Source organism: Furipterus horrens, unplaced genomic scaffold (assembly GCF_987537825.1).
Source record: "Furipterus horrens unplaced genomic scaffold, mFurHor1.1.pri manual_scaffold_10, whole genome shotgun sequence".
Taxonomy (NCBI): Eukaryota; Metazoa; Chordata; class Mammalia; order Chiroptera; family Furipteridae; genus Furipterus; species Furipterus horrens.
Genome location: NW_028327180.1, coordinates 63,663,135 through 63,679,601, shown reverse-complemented (window position 1 = coordinate 63,679,601; position 16,467 = coordinate 63,663,135). Strand labels below are relative to the sequence as shown.

At 45.1% G+C, this 16,467-nt stretch overlaps 1 protein-coding gene across 4 annotated transcripts in view; it reads right to left on the bottom strand.

The window, feature by feature from the left end:
• Nucleotides 1-208: 208 nt before the first annotated feature.
• ZNF346 (zinc finger protein 346) overlaps nt 209-16,467 on the bottom strand; it is a 29,664-nt gene continuing 13,405 nt past the window's right edge. For 3 of the 4 annotated variants that reach the window (XM_090287940.1, XM_090287942.1, XM_090287944.1), the window contains 2 exons: nt 9,130-9,223; nt 209-2,011 (listed from right to left, as the gene is read on the bottom strand). In XM_090287940.1, coding sequence (XP_090144066.1) covers nt 1,924-2,011; nt 9,130-9,223 — 182 coding nt within the window. In that variant the 3' untranslated portion in view covers nt 209-1,923. Of the gene's footprint in view, nt 2,012-9,129; nt 9,224-10,727; nt 10,819-16,467 lie in introns of those variants that run through there. The other variant, XM_090287943.1, reaches the window with a different exon arrangement.

Below are 16,467 nucleotides of genomic sequence, written 5' to 3'. Positions count from 1 at the left end.
AGATAAGTATTTAGGGCCCTGGGAGTCTGAATGGAATAAGGGTGAGGGGTCAAGATACACATATTTGGCCCAATGCATTATGACCCAAAATCCCAGATCTGTTAGGCTGTAGTCTGGCTCATGGGAGAAATTCTTCTTATTTTTTATTGATTTTAGAGAGAGGAAGGGGGTGGGTATCAGTTTGTTCCATTTATTTATAATTTATTGGTTCTTTTTTTAAAACATATTATTTTCCATTTTTATTTACTGATTTGAGAGAGAGATCCACCATTCTACCCATTCATGTATCCATTGGTTCTTTTTTTTTTTTTTTTTAAGATTTTATTTGATTTTTAGAGAGAGGGTGAGAGAGAAAGAGGGAGAGAAACACCACTGTGTGGTTGCCTCTCGTGTGTTCCCAAGTTGGTACCTGGCCTGCAACTCAGGCATGTGTCCTGACAGGTAATCGAACCAGCGACCCTTTAGTTCGTAGGCCGGTGCTCAATCCACTCAGCCATACCAGCCAGGGCTATTGGTTGATTCTCTATGTGACCTGCCTGACCGGGGACTGAAGTTACAACCTTGGTGTATCAGGACCACATTCTAACCAACAGCTACCCAGCTAGGGCTGAGAAATTCTTTATTTAGTTGCTTCAGTGACCAAGAGACAGAGCATAAGCACACACACACCCACCCACACACCCACATATGATACTAAAGGCATTTCACAGGCAACGGATAGGGAGTGGGAAGAGGAGCCATGAGAGCAGCCAGGGGCTTCTCTGACTCAGTGAAGGGGGCCTCAGAAGGTGCCACTCCCTAGAATTCCTGCTTGAAAGATACAAGGAAAAATACACTCCCAGTGAAATCCCAGGCCATAAATCGCGGCGGGATTGGAGAAATCTAGGTTTGGGGCTTGGGGAACACCTGATTTCTCACTGCGGACACTTACACCAGCCCTTTCTTTCCCTAGGAGCCTTATCCTATGCTCTGGTACCTAGGAATCTCATGGTGGGGGGTGGGGAAGGCTAGCACCACAGCCACCTGGGCAGGAGGTCTGCTGCACATGGGGCAGAATAGGGCTACTGAGGGCTGAAGGGCTGGCTGGCACAGGGCAGTTTGCCTTTAAGGGCACAGAGCCAGGAAGCAAACTTACACGTGGGGTCTTTCCCAATTGACCCTGGGTCAGAGTGACTCTGATGGATAAGGGAAAGGTCCCTGGAGCTTTCCATCATCCCACTGGGTACTGAGACCTTCTTCAGCTCTAGCTTGTCCCCAGCTGCTGCAGGTCCTTAGCACCATTCAGGAACTGTGGAGAAGGGGCAGGAGGGGCAGCAATGCCCTGCCAGGATTGTGGCATTGCTCCAGGAGACTTCACCGTGGGCAGCAACCTGTACAATGGCCAGCATGTGGTCCCAGGCTTAGCAAGCCTGTGCTTGTTTGGGGGAGGGGGAGTCACATTAGCTGCAAGTTTCCACGTGGCAGTTACTTTCATCTGCCTTTTCCTGCCTAGGCCAAGGTCTGGTATGGAAGTGCCAGGTTTCACTGGAGATGCCTAGGGCCTGGGGGAGCTCAGTGGTTTAGCTGTAAAGACTGGTCCAAAATGACCTGCAGAGGAAATACAGGCCTGGAGCCTCATGACGCATGGCCCACAAGGGCTAGGGAAGGGGAAAGGCCATCATCTAAACTATCACCCTTTGAGAACCCATGTCTTATCCAGATCCCTGCTCCCCTTGTCCTGACCTATAAAGGAGGCCCATTCCAAAGGGGAGGAACAGTGGGGATGTGCCTGAACCAATAAGAGGCTGCCTGTGGCCCACTTCTGCCTCAGGCCTGGGTAAGAAAGGAGGAAGAGGGAGCCATGGGCTGACCATGGTCACGGTCACGGTCACGGGGAGGCTGGCTCCCGGCTGGTTCAACCTGGGGTGCTGGACAGAAACACCTCTAGTTTTCCAAGGTAGTTGAGTCTTTCTGAGTGGGTTGTCTTTGCATTGGAAGCTGGCCCAGGGGTGATGCCGTTGTTTTAGGTGACCTGTAATTTGAGAAGGAACAAAGGCAGAGGGTCAGTTTGTGATGATTGTAACTGTGCTCCAGATAGCTTATTCTAATGGTACTATAGCTTTTCTAGGGCCTTGGAGTGACAAGCAGAACAGCTCCCCTTTACTGAGGGCCACTGCATGTTAGGCACGATGCTGGGTGCTTTGCTTCTAGTATCCTATTTTGTCCTCATGGCAATTCTGCAAGGGGGGGTGGGGAACAGCACCCCTGTTCTACATATGAGGAAACTCAAGTTCAAAAAGTCTAAGTGACCTGCTCATAGTAAGCTTTTAAGTGTGGTGGATTAAGGACTGCAGTCTGTGTCTTCCCACCATAGCAAACCATTTATTGTGCCTGCAGGGCCTCACAGGACCTGAATGGCACAGAATGACTGTCTTCCCCCTCACACCAAATCTGCAGCGGCTCTCCTGTCACTCTCTATCCCACTCTCTGGGCACCTAACACCACCTGCTCTTGTCTTGTTTATGGATTTTTTAAGAGTTTGCTTCTACCATCAGAGGGCGGGCCCAAAGGATCAGGGAACAGCATTGGTCTTGATTCCTACTGTAGTCCCAACCTCCATATGAAAGACTGGCACCCAAGGTGCTCAATAACTATTTGTTGAATGGTTAAAAACTCATCTCTAATAGCTCCCCTTATAGGTACTAGCACTTGAAATATATTATCTCTAACCCTCACATCACCCCAGAAAGTAAGGATAATGAGCTCCACTTGGAAGTGCAGAGCAAAATGAATGGGCTTTGAAGTCAAAGCGGTTTGAGTCTTGGGTCTAACACCTAGGTCTAACTAACTATATGATCCTAGGCAAGTCACCTAACCTAACAGACAGTCAGTTTCCTTGAGGTGTAAAAGGGGGTCCTAACTCAGAGCTACTGTTGAATTAAATGAGAATGAATTAGGTGTTCAACAAATTATAGCTATAATTTTATAGAAGAGGAACTGGAGCCTCAGAGAGGTTTACTGACTTGCCCAAGGTACCATAGCTGGAAGTGTAGTAATAAACCAGTAAATAACACTAGCATTTTCAAGTATGGGTAGCCCCAGAACAGGGTTCTGGTTGGTTCTAGATTGTCTGTGAGATTCCCACCAGTCAAGGTGCCACAAGCTGCAGGTATGCCGACACAGGAGGAAGCTCCGAGCTGGGTTTCTGGGACTCGTTTCAAGACCATATCTAGGAGAAATCTCAAGTCTTCCCAGTTAAAGACAAATCTACAAATAGACTTCCGGCCAAGATGGAGGCGTAGGTAGACACACTTCAGCTCCTCACACAACCATACATATAACTACCTCAAAACAAAACAAAACAAAAAAACAACCAGAGCTGTCAGAAAATTGAACTGTATGGAAGTCTGATAACCAAAGATTTAAGAAGAAATATTCATCCAGATGAGCCGAGGGGCAAAGACAGAGAGCCAGGGTGGAGAGGACACGGTGTGGCAGAGGTAAGGCCATGGTGGCAAGGCAGCGGTCCTGCATTCACATGTAGCAGATAAAAGTTAGTGGGGGACACCTGGGGAGCAATCTCAATCTCAGCCCCCCCCCCCCCCCCCCCCCGTATACAGCACAGTTTCAGCACCAGGGAGAATAAAGCCTTATTGTTCTGGCTGTGAAAACCAGTGGGGGTTGGAGTGGTAGAAGAAATTGCCCATCTCTCAGGAGAGTTCATTTAGAGGCCCCTATGGTCCTAGAATGTCGCAAACCCACCCACTCTGTGAACCATCACCAGAACAACAGCTAGAGGGGCGCCCGTAGCATACAGGAAGCGGATGAAGTGACTGGAAAAGGGGTGAGTGCCGAGCAAGTGGCATTGTTCCCTCTCCAACCCCTCCCTCACAAAGAGCAACACAAAGTGGTGAAACAGGTTACCCCCCCAACTGACACACACCTAAGGCTCCGCCCCTTACAATGTAACAGGTGCGGCAACTCTACTTAATACACAATGGCAAACACTGGAGACTTTCAATTTGAGGAGACAAGGAAGTATGGCCCAAATGAAAGAACGGATCAAAACTCCAGAAAGAGGACTAAGTGAAAAGGAGACAGCCAACCTATCAGACGCAGAGTTTAAAACACTGGTGAAAATGCTTAGAGAAATGATTGAATACGACAAATGCATAAGGGAATAAATGAAGGCTACACCAAGTGAAATCAAGAAAAATCCACATGAAACCAATAGCGAAGGGAAGGAAGCCGGAGTTCAATGAATTAGAACATAAGGAAGAAACGAATAGTCAATGAGTACAGAATGAAGAAACAAGAATTCAACAAAAACGAGGAGAGAATAAGAAGACTTGGGGACTCCCCCAAAAGTGCCAACATCTGAATCATAGGAGTGTCATAAGAAGAGGAAGAGCAAGAAATCGAAAGCTTATGTGAAAAAATAATGAAGGAAAACTTCCAAAATTTGATGAAGGAAATAGACATACAAGTCCAGGAAGCACAGAGAGTCCCAAACAAGCTAGACCCAAAGAGGACCACACTAAGATACAATATAATTAAAATGCCAAAGGTGAAAGATAAAGTGAGAATCTTAAAAGCAGCAAGAGAAAAGCAGAGAGTTACCTACAAAGGGGTGCCTTTAAGACTATCAACAGGAGACTTCTGGCCAAGATGGAGGTGTAGACAGACATGCTGTGTCTCCCTCCACAACTAAGAAGGAATACAACTACCTCAAAACTAGAAACAACCAGAAGTTCCAGAAAAATCAAGCTTCATGAAAGTCCAACAAACAAAGATATAAAGAAGAAATACTCATCCAGACAGGTAAGAGGAGCGGAGCCAGGGTGGAGAGGATGCGATGTGGTGGTGGCAGCAGAGGCGGCAGCGGCAGGCTGGTGGAAAGCAGTTACACATTTTAAAAAGTCAGGAGGGACAACCTAGGGAGCGATCCCAGCTCCTCACCAGACTGCGGAGTTCACAGTCCCAGCACTGGGGAAAATCAAGCCTCATTGCTTCTGACTGCAAACTGAAAACACATGTCAAAAAATAACGAAGGAAAACTTACCAAATTTTGCGAAGGAAATCGGCATACAATTCCAGGAAGCATGGAGAGTCTCAGGTGAGCTGGACCCAGATGAGACCACACCAAGACACATCATGATTATCACGTTGCGTACCGGGGAATTTAAATGCCTTTTAGAAATGAGGAGAATTCTCACCACCTGTACGCAATGTGTTAAAATGCCAAAGGTGAAAGATAAAGAGAGAATCCTAAAAGCAGCAAGAGAGAAGTGGAGAGTTGCCAACAAAGGGGTGCCTATAAGACTATCAGCTGATGTCTCAAAACACACTTTGTAGGCAAGAAGGGACTGGCAAGCAGTGTTCAATGTGATGAAAAGCAAAAACCGATTTCTTAAAAGAAACTTTGCAGCCAAGAAGGGGCTAGTAAGAAGCATTTAAAGTGATGAAAAGAAAAGGACCTACAACCAAGATTACTCTATCCAGCAAAGCTATCACTTAGAATGGAAGGCCAGATGAAGTGCTTCCCAGACAAGATAAAGCTAAAAGAGTTAATCATCACCAAGCCATTATTAAGTGAACTGTTAAAGGGACTTATTTAAGAAAGAAAAAAGATCAAACACTAAAATGACAACAAACTCACAACTATCAACAACTGAATCTAAAAAATAAAAACAAAATCCAACTAAGCAAACCAGAATAGGAACAGAATCAAAGGTATGGGGATCATTTGGAAGGTTACCAGCTGGGAGGGGGAGAAATGGGGATATGGTGCAGGGATTAAGAAGCATAATCGGTTGGTACAAAATAGACAGGGGGAAGTTAAGAATAATATAGGAAAGGGTGAAGCCAAAGAACTTATATGCATGACCCATGGACATGAACTAAAGGGGGTGAGATTGCTGGAGGGAAGGGCAGAGGGGAGCAAAGGGGAAAAAAATTGGAACTACTGTAACAACATAATGAAATATACTTAAACTTATTTAAAAAAAAAAAAGACAGGACTTTCAGCCAAGATGGAGGCCTAGACGGACACGCTCTGTCTCCTTCCACAACTAAGAAGGAATACAACTACCGCAAAACCAGAAATAACCAGAAGTTCCAGAAAATAAAGCTACATGGAAGTTATAAAGAAGTAGTGCTCGTCCAGACGGGTAGGAGGGATGAAGCTGGGATGGAGAGGTCAAGCTGTGCTGGCGGTGGCAGCTACGGCAAAGGCGGCAGGACCGCGGTAAGCACAGACACCTGTATTTAAGGGGAGAAGAGAAGCGCCTGGGGAGCACCCCTGGCTGCAAACCAAACCCGTCAGCTTGCGATTCCAATGCTGGGGAAGGCAGATCCCCATTGCCTCGGACTGTGAGGGCCAGAGGGCGTGGAGATGGAGGAGGAGGCTCCCTGTCTCACAGCGGAGAGTGAATGGCAGGAATCCATCTTGGATCCTGGCCCCCACACAAAGCACCACAGTGTGTTGAGAAGGGTCGCCCAGTAGTGACAAGTGCACAGGGCTCCGCACCCTATAGCATAGGAGGTGTGACAGCCACACCCAGGAAACAAAGGTAAACACAAACTGTCAGGATGGCAGGGAATGAATAGAGATCCCAATCACGCAGCTGACCAGACAGCAAATATATGATCTATCGGACCAGCCTTTTTGAGGCACAGTTCAGAGCTCTGGTTATAAGAAAGCTTACAGATCTATCAGTGGATCTTAAACAAGACAGGGAAGGAATGAAGGCTAGCCCTGCTGAAATGAACGAAAATACATATGAAACAAGTGGTGAGGGAAGGAAAACCAGGGATCAAATTAACAAATCAGAACATAGGGAAGAACAAACTGTCAACCAGTGTAGAAAGAGGAAATGAAAAGTGAGGAAAATGAACCGGAACAAAGGCAGACTAAGTAGGCAAAGAGAGTGGAAAAAGAATTACATATATGGGGAATATATTAGGGGGAAGTCAGCGGGGAGGGGCAAGGGGAGAAAGGGAGGGAGATGGTACAGGAATTAAGAAGCATAGTAGGAGGGAGTGGAGTAGATAGGAAGATGTTGAAAAGAACTATATGCACAACCAATGGGCATGGACTAAGGGGGGGGGGTACAACTGGAGGGAGGAGGGGGTCACTGGGTGGAAGGGAACAAAGGGAAAAGAAATTGGGACAACTGTAAGCATAATCAATAAAGCATATTAAAGAAAAAAAAAGACAATCAACCGATTTCTTAAAAGAAACTTTGCAGCCAAGAAGGAGCTAGTAAGAAGCATTCAAAGTGATGAAAAGAAAAGGACCTACAACCAAGATTACTCTATCCAGCAAAGGTATCATTTAGAATTGAAGGGCAGATAAAGTGCTTCCCAGACAAGGTAAAGCTAAAGGAGTTCATCAGCACCAAGCCATTATTATGTGAAAGGTTAAAGGGACTCATTTAAGAAAAAGAATAACATCAGAAGTATGAACAGTAAAATGACAACAAACTCACAACTATCAACAAATGAATCCAAAAAACAAAAACAAACTAAACAAACAACTAGAACAGAAACAGAATCACAGATATGGAAACCATATGGAAGGTTATCAGCGGGGAGCGGGAAGGGAGAGAAAGAGGGAAATGGTACTGGGATTAAGAAGCCTAATTGGTTGGTACAAAATAGACAGGGGGATGTTAAGAATAGTATAGGAAATGGAGAAGCCAAAGAACTTACATGCATGACCCATGGATATGAACTAAGGGGGCGGGGGCAAAGGGGAAAAAATTGGGACAACTGTAACAGTATAATCAATAAAATATACTTAAAAAACAAAAAGACATATCTACAAATAAGGAGAAAGACCTTCTGCAGTGGGAGAGGAGACTTCAGGCAGAGTAGAGAGGATCAAGAACATTTTTGACTCCACATTCTGTTTCTACCACCTTTAATCACTTGACTCCGTGAGCAATGTAAAATGAAATACCAGTCAAAGCAATAATTTCAGCAGACTTGCCTGCCTGAAACTCAGTTTATTCACCTATAAAATGGGAATAATTCCTACTTCACAAGGTTATGTTGGGACATACTGTCCACACCACACAGTGAGGAAGGGACATAATCATGTGGCCCTGGCCACTTCATCTCATGTGGTGCCACAGCTCTTTGTTACCAAGATGTCCTGGAGGAACGTGCTAGTGCTGTCAGCCAGAGAAGCCTCAGCTGGAATTAAGGCTCTGCCTCATAGGTCCACTTTTAATGGTGCTTGACTATATCTGTAAAATCAGAATAATAACCCCTTCCTCCCAGGGTTGTTTGATAATTACCTGGAAGAGAAGTTGCGTGCTATATGGCCTGCAACAGAACAGGTGCTCCAAGAATGTTAGTTGTTTTCAAGAGTCATGAATAGACAACTCTCTGTTTACCTCTTCCCTTCAAAAAACTCAACACAATGTTTAATTACTGGTTGTTTACTTATGTTTTGTCTCCTTTCGGAATGTAAGGTATTTAAAAAAAAGACTTTATCATTTATTTAAGAGAAGGGAAGGAAGGGAGAGAGGGAGAAAAACATTCTGGTTGTCTCTTGAACTACTTGAACCAGGAACCTGGCCCACAACCCAGGCATGTGTCCTGACTGGGAATAGAACCAGTGACTTTTGAATTTGCAGGCTGGCACTCAACCCACTCAGCCACACCAGCCAGGGCAGAATGGAAGGTCTTGAGAGCAGAGACTGGAGTTGTTACGGCCACCACTCAGGATGTTCAACAAATATTTGACTAATGAAGGAAGAAACTGGTCTTATTTGGTATGACCTGTAGAGGGAGCCCTCGCCACAGAATTGATGGTAGTGAAGAACAGGGTCTATAGGCCAAGTGAAAAAAGGCTTCCCTAGTCAGCTACAGGCCAGGAAACCCAAGTGCTCTAGGAGACCACCAAGGAAACAGTTTTCGCTTTTCTACCAAAACTTTTAGCCCAGGAGGTCCAAAGGCTGGGGAGAAGCTGATGGGAGTAAAACTTACAGAGGAGACACTTTTGTTAACTGACTGATCTTCTGTTGACTGAGAAAAGGCTGCCAGGATTCCCTTTTAGCCAAGGAATACCTGGATTTGTTCTGATTCAGAAGCTCAGAGCTCCTGCTGCAGACCCTTGAACTTCAAAAAATGATTACTCACTGGTTCTTGTGTTTGAAGCCGCTGACATGAGCTTGGTACTGTTCTATGGAGTTCAGGACAATCTTACATGTCTTGCACGGGTAGCCTTTCCCAGCTGAAACACACATAAAAGCCAACATGCTTAGTTATCCAATAAGAACAGACCTGGGATTCCTGCTTCCAACAGTGCATGCACTTATCCTTCTGAGGACGGAGGGGCAGGGTGAGGTCAGGTGGTTGGCCTGGGTGGGAACCCTGGAGGCATCCATGCTCAGGGGCATGTGCTGTGTGCCTGTGTGCTCCCTGAGGATGGGAACCTCTTCTTTTCCCCTCTGTGCCCCCAGTCCATTGTTGAACCTGTCCAGAGCAGCTGTCTGTTGAGTATATAAAAGATAGAACAAATAGGTGGCATTTGGTGCAACTGTCTTTTCCACCTTGACTGTGCTAAGCGGCCTCACTCACGATGCCCTCTGCCCAGACGTCTCTGGGCAGGTGCCACTCCTCTGGCTTGCAGTGACAGTAACTAATGAGAACGTCTCCTATGAAAACCAATCTGTTCTTCTACCTTGGGGATCTCAGACACCTTCTCTTACTACCAGGGCTGCTCCAATGACAAAGCGGCCTTTCTCTACACGGTCTAGCAGACAGATATGGTCAGGAGCCAAAGTATGGGGCTGGACTCCTGGCTTGGCCCTCATATGACTTTGGCTGAATCCTTTCCCCTTCTGACTCTCAGTTTTTCTCAACTATAAGCCAATTATATTACAATTCATAACCATAACACTTATAATAAAAAGCAGCACTGTTATTTACCAAGTGCCCGATATACAAGGTCTGTCCAGAAGGTATCCAGCCACGTAACATGACAAAGACATTTATTGAAGACACAAGATACAAGAAACGTTGTACAGAGGGCAATGACGCCTCAGTCCCCTTCAAAGTAGGCACCTTGGGACCTCACACAGTTCTCCCAGTTGCCATCAGCTGCCTCATTATAGTTTCCTGAATCTCATTGATGGTGTAAAATCTCTTCCCTTTCAAAGGTAGTTTTAGTTTTGGGAAAAGGCAGAATTGCATGGCCCCAAATCTGGCTTGTAGGGGGTGCTGAGTCATCTGGGTGATTTGATGTTTCACAAAAAAACTCTACACAAGACGTGATGCATGAGCTGGCACATTGTTGTGATGAAGCTGCCAAACAAACACCAGTTGCCCATAGCTGCAGCCTCCTGAATCATCACAATAGTTTACACAGAGGAATGTTCAGACTTAGTACAAAATCTGATGCAGATTCCTTGCTCTACTCATTCAGTCATTTTGAATATGATGGCCATACAGTATACATGCTCACTCAATGGCATCTACTGCTACCACCGACTAGTACAGTGAAGTCGTCATTGTTCACACATGTGCATTCCAGTCAACTCTCCTTGGCTGCCAGGTTACATCGATTTCGTGCAAGACATTCTTGTTATATTAACAATGACTGGACTTTTTCAAGACAGACCTCATAGGCCATGCACTTCAGAATGATTACAGAAGCTCTTTTGGCTCTGATACTTTTTCAATCACAGCTCTGCAGTGAGATCACCTAGGCTCAAAACCCAGCTGTCATTTCTTACCTGTAGGACCAGAGGCCAGTTATTTAACCTCTCTGAGATTTGGTTTCCTCATTTGTAAAAGTGGGACTTCTCAGAAACACAGGTTCCTTACCTATAAAATGAGGTTAATATTGGTATCAACCTCATTAGGTTATTGTAATGATTCAAATAAAAGCATTTGGCACATAGTGTTCAACAAATGTAAGCCTTTATCATCATTATTTCACTTTTATGTGTTCCATGAGTCACACTGGCAAAGAGGTGGAGAGCATCTTTTAAGCAGCCTTTCATGGCAGCTGCAGCTTCTGAGAACACAGGCACTGCACTCTCCTCCAATAAGCTAGCCAATGTCCCCAGTGTTCCCACTTCTGTTTGTTTCCCTTGTATCTTCATTTAAGGGAAACTTCCTGCAATCAGAATTCAGGTCCTTTTTACTTTTTAAAAAGATTTTATTTACTTATTTCTAGAGAGAGGGGAAGGGAGGGAGAAAGCAAAAGAGAGAAACATTGATGTGTGGCTGCTTCTCACAAGCCCCTATTGGGGATTTGGCCCACAACTCAGGCATGTGCCCTGACTGTGACCCTTTGGTTCACAGGCTGGCATTCAATCCACTAAGCTACACCAGTCAGGGCTCTTTTTAGACATTTAAGGCCAGAATCCATGGTTCAGCACTCACATGGAAAAAAGCTGTATAATGAACTAGTAGAACCACCCTGCCCCCAAGGTCAAGAGTAGGTCTTGGGGCTGGTGTGGGGTGACAACCACCAATGGTTAAGTCACTGATGCCCAGATTACAACAGCCCACTCTCATTATCTGTTAAGCACAAGGCACAATGCCAGGATTTTGGATATTTGTGTCGCTGGATTCTTACAACCCTGCAAGCCAGGTGGTGATCTCCATTTTTCAGAGCAGGAAACAGACCCAGAAAAGTGAAGGAGGTGCTTGACCTGGGGTCAGAGCTGGGATTGCTCTCTGACTGTGAAGCCCTGTTCTTCCGTCCGCACCACACATCTCTCTGAATTCTCCTATGAACCTCATTAGGTACAAGATCTCAGCACACTATCTGCTGATCTGAAAGCTGGATTCAAAATTGCCATTTGGGGAATTGCAGAATTCATTGGTACTCTAAAAAATGAAATCTGTCTAGTACCCACACTTATCAATTTTCATTTGCTTTTCATTTTACGTGTTTGATATTCTGGTTCACCCATGTGATTGTATGAAGTAGAAGACACTAGAGCTGATTTTTAAACATCTGGCTTATTTGGAAAAGCATCCATTATTTCCTTCTTTACTGCCAAGTCTTTTGAAAGACCTGTCTACACTTGTTACTCCATTTCCTTGCTTTTCAATTACTTTGTAACCCATCCCACCACTCACATACACTCAATACATGAGCGTGCACTTGCACACCCTGTTCAAGACCAGTGGTGGCTTCCTTGCATCTAATTTAATAGACAAAATGGGTGCTCATGAGGCCTCATCCGTACTTGAGCTCTGGACAGCACCTGGCAGAACTGGTGACTTCTCCTTCAACATCCCCTGTCCTTGGCTTTCAGCACGAGGCGCACTCTTGATTTGTGCCCTCTGGTGGCTCCTTCTCCTGTTTGATTTCCACCATTAATAGTGGATTTCCAGAGGGCACAATCTTTTTCTTTTCATTATTTTATCTTTAATTTTGGTAAAATACAACAAAAAATTTACCATCCAAACCTTTTTAGTGTACAACTTAGCAACGTTAAAAGAGAGGTCTGGCTAGAGAAACATGTGTTTTCATTATGTTTAAGTACATCACATTCATCTTGATTTCTGGCCACTCTGGCTGATGGTTGGCCTATATTTTAGTTGTAATTCTGATGTGGTTGTCCGAAGAGTGAGCCATGTGTGCCTACGCTGCCGTCTTGATTACGATATGCATATTTTAATGGGATCATATATACTTTGAGACATTGATTTGTGTTCCAAATTACCAGTATATTCTGGAAATCTTGCCACTAGAATGCTTCAACAATAACTTCTCAGTAATTGCACAGTGTATAGATGAGTGTATAGTTTTCCAGAGAAGGAAAACTCTGACTCCAAAAAACCTCCGCTGCCTTGCGGCATACCTCTTCAGGGGAAAGGCTAAGGGAGTAAACCCCGACAGAAAATCCGGAGCCGGAGTCCCTAAGGCGGTTTGACGTTGTAGTCAACACCGGCAACTCCTGCGGCGCACCTGAAGCCAAGCTGTATCGACTCTGTCTTTCCCTTGGACCCTTCAGCTGCGAAGAGAGGGGGGGTCTGCTGCATGGGCAACAGCAGACCCTCCATATTACCCTGCCCAGGCTCTGTAGCTTCAGCGTCATCACAAGATGTCGATTCAACACGGGAGGAGACAGATACCATGTCACTCCCGAGTCGGACTGCACAGCCATTCTCGGCGGTGCAGATAGACTCTTAAGAAGCTACACCATCGTCTCTCGAGACGGACGGCTGCCGACGACGACGAAGTACATCACATTGTTGTGCAACCAATCTCAACTTTTTTATCTTGAAAAACTTGAAAAGTTACACAGATTAAACAACTCCCCATCGCCCTAACCTCTGGCAACCAACCACCATTCTACTTCCTGTTTCAATGAGTTTGCTTAGATATCTCATACAAGTGAAATCATACTAGATTTGTTATCTGTGCTTATTTTACTTAGCATAATATCCTTAAGGCTCATCCATGTTGTAGCCTATGACGATGTCCAGAGGGCTGGATCTCAGACCCTCAGTTCTTCTCTCTCAACTCTTTAGAGTATCATATTAATTTCCCTGACTTCAATGATCACCTCTTAGGTTAAAACATATAAAACTACCAATATTTAAGAGTTTTTTAAAGAGTATGTTTATTAAAGCCGGGGACAGTGGAACAAAGGAAGGGTTTAGGGTAGGAGAAGCAACCAGAGAGACCTAGGTGGGGCTGCTTTTGGATCACTAAAAAGTCAGAGAAAAGTGGGCCTTGAAGACAGGTTCAGGGTGTTAGCCCAGGACGAGCTGACGCTGCCCACTGCTCCCTTAGTTGTAAGTCTTATGAGGCCCCGTAGAGCTTAGGGAAGACAGGGGTAGGTATGCTCCAGGGACAGCCCGGACATTTAACAGTTTCTGACCTACCAAAAATGGCAATATCTCTAACTCAGATGTCTTGCTTAAGGTCTCAGCCTGTATATCCAACTGCCTCTTTAGCATCTCTACTTGGATATCTCATGGGCATCTTCAACTCAAGTTGACAAAACCTGGTTATCCACCTAATTGCTTAAGACTGAATCTGGGCACCATCCTTGCCTGTTCCCTTTCCTTCATCTCTCACATTTGATGGCCAAGGCCTGACAATTCTCTTTCCTAAATAAATCTTGAATCTATCTGTTTCTACCTCCTCCACTGCTACCTCCACCCAAGCTCCTGTCTTCTCTAGTATGAATTACTACAATAGCTTCACTGCTGTTCTTTCCCTACTATCTTTCCTCCCCATTGCAAACCATTCTCCACTTTGTAACCAGTGCTTAAACTGTCAATGGATTCCCTGTGCTCTTAGGATAAAGGCCCAAATCCTTACCATGACCCACACACACGCTGTGAATGGACACTTGCTCATCTCCCCAGTATCATTTTGCCCCACACTATACTCCCGCCCCTCTGGAAGCCTCCGTTGATCCCTGCTCCCTCATATTAGGTTACATCCATAGCATTCCACTTGTTATTTGCTCAATGCCTATCTTCTCTGTAGACTCTTAATTTCATGAGAACTTGGACAATACCTCTTTTTATTATATATGCAATGCCTGGCATGTATTAGGGAAGAGATCAATAAATATTTCTTGACTACATATGAATTTTATAAGACCTGACAATCTGTCCTATGTATAGAGGTTGAAGAAACTGAGGGATCAGCATGGTGTAGAGAAAGCAGACCTGTTTTGTGTTGGAGGCAAGGCTGGAAGCGATGGGGTGAAGCAGAGGACTGCAGTAACCTGGAGGGGATGCCAAGTGCTTAGGAGGCTGAAAGGATCTGGCTGCATGAATAACATGCAGGTTTTAGTTTTAGTTCTTAAGTAAACAAGGGAAATGTGAGCCTGGAGTAAAAAGCAAACTCCAGGTCTTGTTTATTCTGCGTGGTAGATGCTGTATCTACCCCTGGTAGGAGAGATCTAGATATTTTGGGTCATCTCACATTTGACCCAAATTGTCATGAGACACTTGGCAGGAGCTCTATGGAAACTATTCTCTGGACCCAACAGAGAACTTGACCTCTTTCAGTGCTGGCTCTACTGCTGCCTAGTGTTTGGCCCAGGACATATCACTTCATTTTTCTTTCTTTCTTTTTTAAAAAAAATATTGACTGATTTTAGAGAGAAAGAGGAAGGGGAAAAAGAGAAAGAGAGAAATGTCGATTTGCTGTTCCACTCATTGGTTGATTCTTGTGCCCTGATGAAGGATCAAACTGAAAACCTTGGCATATCAAGATGCAGCTCTAATAAACTGAGCCACTGGCCAGGGCCCACTTCACCTTACTGATCCTAATGTCCTCATTTGTAAAATAGGGATAATAAAACTTGCACAACAGAGTTATTGTGAGGACTAACTCAGGTAACTACAGGTGAGAGCATCCAGCCTACAGCCTGGACAACAGCAACCACTGGTAAATGCAGGATGACTGAGTGAGTGGACAAAGGAATGAACGAACAAGCTTTGACTGAACTGCAGCTGGCAGGGAAAAGTCAAGCTGCTAACAAACCTAAGTCCTTTGCTGAAGCAGGACCCCTGTCAGCTGAAGTCACTGCCTGCATACTTTAGGTCAACACCTCCCTTGGTGAGTGAGGGCTCAGTGGGCTCAGTGCCTCTGCTCACGTCCTGTATTGGAAAAGCCTTCCGTTACATACACTTAGAGCCGGACACAGAAGGAGTTTTGGAGCCAGACAGAGCAAGAGACACATACTGATGTCACTGATCAACATCAGGTCTTATCAGCTGTATGTCCTTGAGCAAGTCACTCTGAATCTCATCTTTTTTATTTGTGAAGTGGGAAAACCATGCCTATTTATAGGAATGCTGTGGGGATTAAATTGTAATGTACATATTAATATCAAAGGGGCACATGATGCCCCTATTCCTCTGCCTAGGTTTTCATGTAAGATTTTGGCAAATGCCTTAAGCAAGAAAAACAAAAACCAAGGCTACAGTTCTAAGATTACGTGTGTAATTTAGACAAATGGAGGAGAGTGGGTACAGAAAGGAGGCTCTGGCTTGGGATAAAAGAACAGAATGGATACCAGTTAAGATAAATAGCCTGAGACACTCAGTGCTTGAGTCCTGCCAGGAAACAGATGATGAGAAATGCCCAGGGCAGGGCCGAGGAAAGGAGGGGCAGGAGCTCTGGAGCAGAGAAGGGTCAGCTGCAAGATAGCTCTCATCTATGCCAGCAGGGCGCTACACTGTTCCTATCAGTTACAGGCCTAAACAGGAGGATGTCATGAAGCAGGGTTCTAAGAAACTTGATTCTGAGGTTCATATGAGACTGATCCTTTTGAAGGGGAATGTGCTGCCTCCGTGTGGGAATGGGAAGCCAACACCAGATGTCCCTTTCCAATTTTCCTTCAATGGCACTAGGGGAGCAATCCCTAGCACCCTGCTTCACAGACATTGCTTCGCACCCTTCTCTCTATCAGTACTATTCAAGGACGGCCTGTGCTGTGTGGTTGCTTTGGGGTTTGGAGGGTTGTTAGAGAGCCATGATCC